The 12,455-nt window shown below is 37.9% G+C and overlaps 1 protein-coding gene across 1 annotated transcript in view; it reads right to left on the reverse strand.

Annotated features, from left to right (window-relative positions):
* The window catches only part of ctnna2 (catenin (cadherin-associated protein), alpha 2), a 333,673-nt gene that overhangs the window by 267,333 nt on the left and 53,885 nt on the right, over positions 1-12,455 (reverse strand). The window contains exon 3 of the mRNA XM_086295702.1: positions 2,351-2,546. Within this exon, the coding sequence (XP_086151828.1) occupies positions 2,351-2,546 (196 nt within the window). The remainder of the gene's footprint in view (positions 1-2,350; positions 2,547-12,455) is intronic.

The raw sequence follows: 12,455 nt of genomic DNA on the forward strand, positions 1-12,455 counted from the left end.
TGTCCTACATTTTTTAAATGTCCAAGAATATTTTTTAACACACCTTGTCACTTCACTTTGCATGCCTAACAAGCGAGAAGATTAATCTTGAACCTTCTGATGTCAGCTGTGGTGATGACCTGTATGGTAACAGTCTATTTCACACCTCAGAAGAGCGGTGTGCCAAAGCAGTCAAGTCAATATTCAACAGTACCAGCAGCCAAGTACGCGCTGACAGAGCAGGATGAGGAATACGGCTACAACACAACATATGCTGAGCTCCATTTGCTCTTTCTGCTGATGTGGTTTCTGAACAGGGAATCCAATTCCATTCTGGGGACAAACATTTGATTCACATAAAGGCTCACTGACTTGCACTCCGCACAGAAAATAAACTTCGGAGAACTACAAAGTACTGTGACATTGCTCCATCTGTGTAAGCCGCCAGAAAGTAGAGTATGATTTGTTGTTCGAGTGAGGCGCTGCATCCATGCAGAAGTTTCAGCGACTAAGTTTCAAATCGTTAATGAGAATGGGCATCTATAAAACCCTTAAATTCAGCAAGGTCCCTCAACATTACAGACAGTCGAAGCTTTAACGATGCATGACTTTAGGGTAAACAACTCCAGAACTAGACTCATTACATTCGTGAGGCTGCATGCACTGCAAGTGAAGCCTAAATCTAATGGGTACTAATCTGCTATATTTAATGGATTTGGCTTGCCACTTTTAACTCTCCATTCATCTAAAGTTGAGCAGACAGCTGACTTGCTATGACATTCAAAACACTTAATACTTTCCCAAAACATTACATTTATGTCAATTACGCTCCCTATTCATCTAGAATACTAATACTTACACAGCAAGAGAAGTCAGTAGTGGTCCTTATTTCAGTCATAATAGTTGTGAACATGGGTGTTGTAAATTAATACAGTGTCTTAGCATAAGCCATTTCCCAACACCATTTTTGTGGTGACTTAATGGTTATACCAGATACTACGATGATCTGTGATTTTGTTGTTTTCTGTTATTTTTCTAGCCTTCCCCGATGTGTCTTTCTAGCTCAAGTTTGAGTATGCTAGTCTGTGATTTCCTGTTTTATTTAGATAGCAGATAGTCTTGAGCATGTCATGTCTAGTTTGACTTCTGCTGTCTCGTTGTCTTGCTATCCAAGTGTTTCTCATTTGCCTTAAATAGTGCTGTCTTCTCTTTGTCACATTGTGTGTTTAAACTCCCAGTGTGGTTCCTCGTGTTACTCCTGCCTCTGCATTTATGTTATTTTGTTTATGGATTTCATTACTAGACTGTTTATTGAGTCTTCCTTCATTTCATTTCTGCATTTGGTTTCTCAATCTTGTGATTTCCTGCTAGTAGGCAAAGTAATCGTAAGTAGGTTTGGGGTGTAGCACCATTCTTGCAACTGATTTCACCCAGCAGCAGGAAGCAACCTCCATTAATCATTCAGTCGAGTAATACACATTTTTCCCCACCAACTAAAGGTTGCCAGGTGGTTGCCAACCAGTCTATAGTCCTGTGTGAGTGAGACCTTAAATAACCCATACAGAACTACTTTTGATTATTGGAATGATTTTGTCAACTACATATCAGTAACATTAATGTGACTACACTCTGAATTCCACATGCATCTCACACTTCCTCACTGTTCATCTGTAGTAGTGTCATGTGTAGCTGCAACCTGGAGAGATGTGGTCTGTACGGATGCTCAGTTAAACATATGTAAATGAAAGTACTTCAAGCAGAATGAATGACAGAGATTTTGATTTCATATGTTACAGAGAATAAACAGGTTAACAACCCAGTCTCCATTCCATTGTAAATATATCCAAACTGGATGCTTGGAAATAAAGGAACATTTTTTATGTCTTTTAAAGTGTTTTGAAGAAAAAATATTTTAACCTCCTAAGACCCGAACTCTTCCACTGCATGCATTTTAAATTTCTCTTCATCATTCATCATTTTCATCATTCTGCCCAATGATTGTAAAAACAAAGAATTACCAATTTTTTTTTACCTTACTTTTATTTTTAGGAAAAATAAGAGCCACATATGAGGATATTCATTTAAAATTTTGATAGAACAGTAGCAGTATAATGTCCTCATAAGTGGATATCAGGCCCTTGTAGAGCAAAATTGAATATTTTGGTCTAAATAACCCAAAGTGTTATGTCCACATATGTGGATGCCAGGTCCTAGGAGGTTAAAGACAATAACTGATGTTCTAGAAATTGATGATCTAGAAAAATTTACTAGATGTCTAACAGTGAATAAGCATAAGGAATTACACACACTAACAATCTTGTTATCTGACCAGTCACAATTTAAAAACAAAAATGAAAGCACAAACAGTTACCTTGCTTACGAACATCCTCCACAGCAGCAATAAGCTCCTCCTTGAGGTCCTGGCTGTCTTTGGCAATCTGCTCTCCCTTTTCGAGAAAGTTCTGGGTAGCCTGCTCAACAGACACTGCCAGGACATGGGCCTTCTTAGAGCGTCCCTTCTTCTTACTGGATGGCCCTTTGTTGCTGGTGTTCACCAGAGTAGTCACCTTCATAACAGGAGAGGAAAATAGAAAACTTACTGAACACACTGATTTGCTGCTTGTTGCTATGGTGTATGGTCATCGTTGTTTCTGAGGTTACGGCACATAACCTGCACATCCCAGCAATTAAAGATAATGAGAACACCAAAAATAATAGGAAGATCCAGTATGTATTATTTTATTATTATTCTAAAACATTAAAAACTGCTACAACCTAGTATCTGTTACAGGGCTTGCTGATTATAATCTTTATACATTCATAAGCCACTGTATTATGTAAGCCTCCAAAACCAAATACAGTCCAAGAAACCCCCTCACAGCCATACTGCCAACCATCAGAGGATATTTTTGATAGCTATTATGTGATAATTAGTAGTAATTATGTAATTTTAATGACATTATGCCACTGATATGGTAGCATAATAATGCATCTAAACCCTCTCTTTTATATAAAATACTTATTACCATTAAGTAACATTTCAGTTCATTTTACCCACTTTATACATATTTTTATTTCTATTCATTTGGTCCTTGGAAATGACTATGAAATAATAGCAGTGAAAACCCTACTGTGTTATTCAGCACCAATCTGGCTGAAATGTTGATAATGTTCTTATGTAAACAGTAACGAGGTCATGAGTAATTACTGGGTTCAAGTTCATATAGTGTATAATAAGTCAGTAATATAATTATTACTCAAGGCTTGATGGCAGAGATGTTCAGTTGTTCTGGGCATGGTGATCAGTGCCACTGAGATGATAGTGGTTTGAGTATGGGATTATATAGGGGAGCATTATATTACTGTGATTTATAATATTCTGATCTCAACACTTTGCAAATCAGGATCACAAAGGGGGGGGGAGAGAGATACGGGACTTCCTATGCATAAAAAGAAGATCTTGTCAAAAACTGTATTATTAGCTCTGTAAACATACTGTTATCTAAACACTTTACAAATGGTACCCAGTGTAATACTGAAACACAATATGGGCAATTTTCCCAATCCTATAAAAATGTAATTACACTAATCTTCTTTCTTTGGTTCTTTTCTGAATAATAATGTTTCTGTACATTCCATAATAATGCAGGGAGTATGACTTGTGCTGGTTTTGCACAAAGGAAAAAAGTTGAACGAAAACAAGATGACAAATAGTCCAAGCTTCGTTCATAATTTGGACCTTCACAACAATAATGAGGTTATTCATTCTAGATTCTATTACTGCTAAACTGTGTGCAGCATCAGTCAAGTACCTGTCTTGGGCTGCAACCACTGACAATATCCATCAGTGCTTTTGCAGGAATGTTGCAGGAACGCACAAACACAGATATATTTTACTAATACTGTTAGTCCATCTAACTGTATTAGTAAAACTTCAGTGTTTTACAGGATTATGTTGTTTTTGTTGAGGTCCTGGCTCTGGGGAGGATTGTCAATGACTGATAGTGTTCCTTTCTCTGTTTTTCTATCCAGGTAGGCTTTTAATGTATTGGCAGTGTGTTTGGGATCCTTGTCACACTGAAAAATGAAGCTTTTGCCAATCAGACACTTTCCAGATAGTACTGCATGTGGATCAAAATCTGACAGCAATTTTCTATGTTAATAACTCCGTGGATTTTGACAAAATTCCCAACATCACTGGCTGAAATTCAACCACAAACCATTACAGTTTTCATTGTGTGTTACAGATGGCTATCATAAGACCTTTTGCCACTGATTTAGACCAGTCTTTATCTTCTTCTTTCCCATCGTTATGAATGGCTTTCTGAGAGCCACCCTTACACTGAGTGCATTTCTGATTAGGTTTTGGTGAACAGTAGATAGGTACATTTGCCCAAGGATCAAATGTATTTTTCAGGTCCTGTGTCAGGTTTGATTGCTGGATTTTTTTAGATCCATGACTTTCAGATACTGTTCACCTGTTGCAGATAGTCTGCAGGCCTGCCAAGTCTTCTTTTGTCCTCCACTTGTCCAGTTGCACATTTTTTAGGACACAGTATACATCGCGCAGAGATGTGCCAACTTTTTAGTAAATAGCTCTTTGTGAATCACCTTGGTGCACAGATTACTGCTTCATGTTTGTCAAAAGGTGTTCTCTCTGGTATTTTTTTAATAATAGATGCAAAGGAAAAATTGACAAGAAATATAAATATAAATTATTAAAACAAGATCTCTGCTGTTGATTATTTTGTGTATGTGCTGTTTCCATCTTTGTGTAGACACAACACGGGTTCATCCCTTGAGTTAGCTTCCTTAACTAGCAAAAGTAACAATTCTGAAGATTTTCAGGTAAAAAGACAAGACTAAAAAAGCAGCCAATGCACAAAGAAAAACTTTCAAAGACCTTAAAAACCTTTAAAACAATTACGAGTACATCTGAGGGTATATATTAAGACTTTTGCACAGCACTGTAGTTATGGATTCTTTCACAACATTAAAAAACCATTTAGCTATCAGTGTAAAGTACCAAACACTGCACTGTATCAAAAGTGATATCATCATAGAAACAAAATGATCACCTCTAAAAGAATAACATCCTACTTTTAGCATAATTAAGACAAAATAATGAAACAAAGAATACATTAAAGTCACTCAGCTTAGAGGGCAAGAGCATAACCAATCATTGCTGCTTGTACTGCTTGTGTGTATATCTACATATATATTCGTATCTGTAAATGAAAATATATGTAGTGTGTATATATTGTTTTTTGTTTTATATGTCTGAAACAAATAAAGATACAATACAATACAATACAATACAGGCAAGTAGGGACTAGAAACATTTGGCTGCTTATATCTTGGTGACACATTTGCTGTACATAATTATACACTCCCATCTGAAGCCAGGGAGAACGTACATGGGCAGAATTGCTCATTCCACACTCCAGTCAGAGACTGCCTTTGGACTATCTGTCTGACGGCAGCTGAACTTGCACAATAGAGTGATATGATTAGTTTGAGGAATATATCAGAAGCTTTCACTCTGAAAAGCCCCTAAGAGCAAAGTTATGTCCTGTCAAGGCGGCATTACTTCAGGGCTTCTAGCCTGCAATATAAGCGTTAATGATGTATGGCTTCACTCATGATGGATCCAGGAATAGTAAAGCTGATAAAAGACCAAGTTAAACTTTTAGGTCATCGTGTATTTGTCTAGAAACGAATTCATGATTCAATAGCATTATTTTAGGATTTAGAAACTCTGATACATCTTAACCATCAGGTCATCTGTTCAGCACCACTTGGCACAGTGGAATTAGTGCTCAATATGAAGTGCAATGATGTGTTTATTTCAATCCTGGTTGTTATAAATCAATAACTCATCATTATATTTACACATGAATGGACAGAAACACACACACAGACGCACAAACTCACACTCGTCTATAATACCAAAAACTCCCTTCACCTCAGAGATAAGGAAACACTCAGAGTTAGTGACACTAGGGCTGCACGATTAATCGTCAGAAAACCGCGATCTCGATTCATACTTATGTTCGATCTCATTTACAAATGACAACGATTTAAAAAAAAAAAAAAAAAAAAAAGACGACGACGATTGTACCGCATTTTGATCCGGGACGTAATCTGCATGAAAACAAGCGCTCACTCTTCCTGCTCAACAAATGACAAGGGCGGAGCCTTATACCACGTGATACAGAAGCTGTGCCGTGTGATGTTAAAATTAGCAGGGAAAAAACAACGGAGAGCACGTCAGGGATGAGGAGAAAGTGACAGGAGAAAATCCATCCCGGTCAACCACCCAAACATCAATAACGGGAACCTTATACAGCGCTTCCCTATACCCGTCGAACTCCCGCAGGCACAAAGAAATTACGGAGGCTATCACTTATCACATGACCAAAGATATGGCTCCCATCAACACTGTGCAAAACGAGGGATTTAGGAAAATGATCAACACCCTAGACAAACGCTACACAGTGCCGTCCCGCAACTATTTTTCTATTGTTGCACTATCTGCTCTATACACGCAGTGTCGAGCAACGGTGGAGACGGAATTTCAAGCAGTACAACATTTTGCGGCAACGACAAAAAGTGAGACATTTATTGTTTTTATGTTCAGTTTCAACTGTTACGAAGTTGATGTGCAGTTAATAAGCGCAATAAATATTTATACTGGAAAAGAAAATCGTGAGAGAATCGTGATCTCAATTCTAAGCCAAAAAATCGTGATTCTCATTTTATGCAAAATCGTGCAGCCTTAAGTGACACTCAAATAAAACCATTCATTAACACAGGAACACAATCAAAAAATAACTATCTGGTTTTTTCAAGCAGATCACCAACACGTTTTTTTGATTGTTGACAAAGATAAGAACCCCAAAAAACAACTGTAAGTTAATTAATGCAGTTATATTACAATTACATGACTACAGATAAAGTTATACAACAGCTAAGCTTAGCCAGCTCTATTGTTGCCGATTAGTCATTAGCCTAGCGTCAATGGCTTGTGTGCATGCATGCACACACAATGCAGATGACAGTTCACCATGTTACTGCAGCATTTGAAAAAGAAGAGGCCAGCTCACCCTTTGTCGTCCATCACATAGTAACATATGTCCAATGTCAGTTTGCAAGCTTACATTAAAATAACTTCTGCTCCAGTCCTGTGAATAAGGTATTACTAATTTTATTAACCCATTAACGGTGCCATATTATTATACCTACACTCCAAGCAGTCTTTAAGTTTTTGCAGAGTATGGATACGGTAATGAAACAATCCCACAGTCCTTTTTTATTTAACTGATGTTAAGAGTCAAGTGTCTCTTATATGCATACACATTCAACACATTTCTGATTTATGAGAGTTACATGTCATATACAGTCATTATAAAGCTCTTTGAATGCTCCGCTAGGGTAGAAAGAGCTATGTCAGAACCAGTCCACATACCAATAAGCAAAAATTAAGTTTATCCTAAAATGCAAGCAGCTGCTGTTCGTTTCTCTTACTAGTTATTAGAGGCCAAGTTTGTAGAGTTGCCTTCTTATCTTGCCTGCATTAAAAGTTGATCAGCCCTTTTTGAACTTGAGTGTTGATATAATGTCTTATGTAACTCTTCCATGGAAGAGAACAACATACTGAGTTATGAATCTGTGTGGTTTATCTGCTCTTCAAACCCTCATCCATTCATAAACACAGGGTTGGCCTGTCAAATACACACAGCGATCACTACTGTATCAGCCAAGCTGCTTTCCACAGGGAGAGAATCACTAAAGTCAAACCTAGGTGATGTTTTGTTCTGCAGCAGTAGCTTAAAAAATTATGTATATTTAATTATATCTGTGATAACCTCACAGCAGGCACCGAGCTGGAATCAACTCCATTACCTTCACACAGACTTAGCTGTATTGCTTTTGCCTAACTGTCCATGCATTCATATGCTTAGCTGAATATCCCAAGAATGAGCTCTAGAGAAGCAAAAATTATACCATTTTCACTTCATATTAAATAACTTTAACTTCAATAACAGTTAAAAACTGTTACCCATGTATTACACAGGCTATTTACTCCAAGAAGCACAAACAAATAATTAATTTTAAGGACCTACATGAACGGCCAGTGGGGATAATGCTAATTAGGCGAAGAATTTGCATCAGACTTAACAAACAAACATTACTGGGAGCAAAAAGCATTGCAGGGGGTATTTCAGTGCTTTTGCATGAGGCTGAATGACATAGCGATTTGATGTCCTTAGATACTTAAGATTTTTACTGTGGCTGAGTCATTTAAATTCAATCACGGTCACTTTCACGCTGATATGGTGCACTACAAAAAGCCATTGCCATTCTCAGCCAATCAAGAAACAGGGAAAAATATTTGGAGGGTTCTGGCTCCAACCAGGAGAGATGGTGCTGACCTTAAAGCCACTCTCTAAGACTTGTAATGAATGTAAATTATGTGCTGTTTCCATCTTTAAATGCAGCGTGTGTCACATTAAACATAACCCGGTACTTGCTGCTCATCTAAAGCTGTTAGCGGGGGGAAAAGTATGTAATAAAGGTACACATCATAGAGAGGTATAGTACCTGCTGTAGCACTGTGACACCAACTCATAACTCAGCTCATTGGCTTAAAGATATTTTCCGAACATCATGACTTTAACACAAGAAAGTCTGAATGATACATTATCACTTGCAAGCACAAAATAAGAACTGTGCTCACTGAATAATCGAATGCATGCCCCAAGGAAAGAGTTAGAAACAAGTAGTTTGCAAAATGAAAAAATGAAGTGAGCCACAATAATGTCTCCCTAGTGCATCCAAATATGCTCTGACACAAAACAAAATAAATTCACTGTCTACGCAAGGCAGCCTTGCCCTTTCTGGCAGCTGGTAATTGGCCCTTGGTAAGCCCATTTATCGTGCATATTAGCAGCACTGTTTGGACTTTATGCAAGACCACACCGAGGTTCATTCCAAACAACCACAAGTTATGTCCTCCTCTCAGCCTTAACGCACAACACTGAGACACAGTCAGCCTTTGCAAGACTATAATCCTCTATGCAACCTGTAAAGCACACCCATATAGATCTGTCTCATTAAGCTTAGAAATAGTGAGTATTTCTTTCAAGATATTTAGTAGGGTATTTAATTCTTTAAGATTACGCATCAACTCTGAGGTCATGTGTGAAATGATATACATTGTTAAAACGACAGGAGGTGCACGTGTCAGTGAACCGACTTGTCAGTTTTACTTAAGCCAATTTTAAAATTGGCTTTCGCTAAGCGCATAAAAGTATTAACCAGCATAACATTAGTAATCGCATGAAAGCCTAAATATAGATGTCTAATCAGTAGATTTAGAATTAAATGATCAGAAATTATGGCATCATTGGTGGTATGTAAAAAAAAAAAGAAAAATTAAAAAAAAGGGGCATAGTCATTCTGCACAGATGATGCACCAATGTAAAATATTTATTCTTAACCAACTAAGCAGGGAGACTCTCATTTGGTTTAGTGCTTCCGAATGAGGAAAGAATTAAAATCTCTGTCTGAACACTTCCTGAGGGTGAAGAGAGACACACTGAGCGCTTTGGTTCATTATGTTGTTATGTGCTGAACCACAGGGGCCCTCCACACAGATGGTGATTCTGCAACATGCTATTTTACATTATGTGGTTCTCCAGCAGCCAGATGTAAACACAATATGTCAGATCCCATTTATTTACTGGCATGTATAAAATAAAGTTCTTCTGCTTACAACAAATGTCTAGTGCGAGCTGAGCACAATATAAGAAATGAAAAATGTGAAGTATAAAAGATCGAGGTTTTCTTAAACTGTGGTACTTTTGCGAGACCCTCATAGACATTGGTGTCCATGAGGGTTTCTTTCACGCTTTCTGTGTTTATTCACCACTTTGCATTTAAGCATTAGTTATTATTAATCTCTGGCTCGCTTCCACAGTGTGTTTTTTGTCTTGTCTCCTTTCCCTCACCCCCAACTGGTCATGCCAGCCTGGTTCTGCTAGAGGATTCTTCCTGTTAAAAGGGATTTTTTTCTTCCCACTGTTGCCAAGTGCTTGCTTATAGGAGTCATCTGACTTGACTTGAATTTAATTGAATTAAAAATGTGTCTGATTTATAGTTATTGCTAACCCACAAGAACACAACCCTGGAAACAGCCAGTAAACTAGCGATGGATCTGTGTATACCTGAGCTGTATGGATACACAGCTTTATCTGTGATACCACGAGAAGATCAACAAGGATTGAGTCATCTTCAACAAATTTCAGCTGAACATACATTTCATAAAACGCAGGCGCTCATGTAATTGTTTTGCCAGTAATAAGATGGAACTAAAAAGTGATTAGGGAAAAAAGAGAGATGAGCACAGGGGTGATAACATCAAGACCCGGACACTGAGCAAGAAAGAAACAAGCTCAGAACAAAACCAAAACAAAATTTCCTGGCCATACCCAAGTAGACACAAAAAAAACCTCAGTTTTTACCCATGCTTTTTCATCAAACTTTAACAATTTTAACTCCAAAGTAACAGAAATAATTTATCCTTTAAATATCCAAAAGGAAAAAAAACGACTTATAATCATAGTTATGCTGCAGAAGTCCTGAGGTTTATGCCTCCTTTTACTTATAAAGAGTTGCTGTGTCTTTTGTTCCAGTTTTATTGCTGATCAATAGTTTTAAATGCCATGTGGCCACTCCTCTGCAGAGACTGACCAGTGGACTCGTCCGTCAGTAGTAAATCCCCTTGACTCTGCGTAGCCATTCAATTTTCCGCCTTCAACCTCTAAGACTCGCATCCAAAGGATGAGTGATGATTTAACCACTGAACACTACAGAAGGGCGTGTGCATGTGTGCGTGCGTAATAGCCAACTACACATGTAAGATCCTGTACACATATCCAGAGAGATTATTTTAACCTTTATCATGTTATATAGTAACTGATATACAGTGCTCAAGGTTCTTTTTTTACAAGACCATTTATAGACATGTGTAAAGAGCATAATGTGTCCAAAAGCCCAGGGGACGAAAGCAAGATGGGGCCTTCTACAACTTAGTCGCCTCGCTGTGACTGTACTAAAACGTGTGTAGCTGCTGTGACGACCTAAAGCCACATATTACACACTAGCTGACCACCAAGTGTTTGGCTGCAGGAACAATACACACTACTAATCGCTTAATCACCAGGAAGCTGAACATCCATTCATACACAAACTACAGAGTCAAACCGAATGAATAGGCAGAGAGGCGGCTTTACAGCTCTAAAATTCAGCAAGGCTGAATACCTTGTCCCCGAGGACTTTGCTTAGCTGGTGTTATACTGTGTTATTTAAAATATATTTTGAAGTTAACAAGTCCTGAAGTGCAAGGCGAGAAGGATTAGCCAGCATTAATATTGGTACCTGAATAGGTTTTCGGGTGGCAAAGAGGAAGAATGTTAGCAGGAAGTGTCACACTGCAATGGTGTCAAGCTCTGACATTCTTAACCCCAACATGTGCTCTTGCAGCTATATCCTCTAAAAGTCTCTTGGCAGCTTACTTAAACGCAAATGCTGGAGAGAAACTGTGTCATATAACAATGAATAAGAAGGGAAAAAATGTATGAATTTAAAAAATAAAAAATGGCATTGCTGTCAAATATTTTTCTACTTCCTGGTTTATTTTCTGACAAATAAAGATATCCATGCACCTAAAAACTGCCAGGTTTGAATTTGAATTCTTTCAAGTGTTTGCTCTTGATATGTGATATTTGCACCAAATCTTTATACTCCAAGAACATATTTGGTGGTTCTAACTTGCAGGCGTGAACACTCACAGAACTGAACAAATAAGTGCAGGAAAACATGATTCAGTAGAACAGCAGAGCCAATGAATTAAAAGCATTTTCTGCGATAATGATTCGCACATTTAATTCCCCAAGGTGAACCTCTAAGAACAGCATTCATTCATTCTGCTTTGAGAGCAATAGGCTTTCAGTCTCCCCATAATATTTCCTCATTAGTAACCCCTTAGCTCAAATCCCTGTTTGATCCTCCTACTCCTTCATTATCATTCTCACTGCAGATATCTTTGTATCAGTGCTGTTTCTTCACTCTGAGGAATGACAGGACAATGTGATGTGTAGCTGACAGAACAAAACTGAGTGGGGCAGTAAATGGTAGAAGCAGTTTTCAGGTGGAGCATTTGATGTGTTAACACATTTGCATTCAGGTCTAAAAGGAGTCAAAGCTTACATGTACATACTCTGAGTGTAGCGCACTGAAAATTATTAGCAAGCCTAAGAAAATGCTTGGATGAAAAGAGCTATATCAACATATTATTTCAACTAGTGTGCAAAACAGCCCATGATTAGGCCTTTGGGAACTAATCTAAGGAAAACAAAGAGTGGGAGAGAGTGGGTTTTAAATCTGTGTGCAAGGCTGGCCAATTAGAACAT

This window comes from Aulonocara sp. 'chitande type north' Nkhata Bay, linkage group LG6 (genome assembly GCF_057382095.1).
Source record: "Aulonocara sp. 'chitande type north' Nkhata Bay isolate Kocher_YH1m ecotype deep benthic linkage group LG6, A_spYH_male_GT1.1, whole genome shotgun sequence".
Taxonomy (NCBI): domain Eukaryota; kingdom Metazoa; phylum Chordata; class Actinopteri; order Cichliformes; family Cichlidae; genus Aulonocara; species Aulonocara sp. 'chitande type north' Nkhata Bay.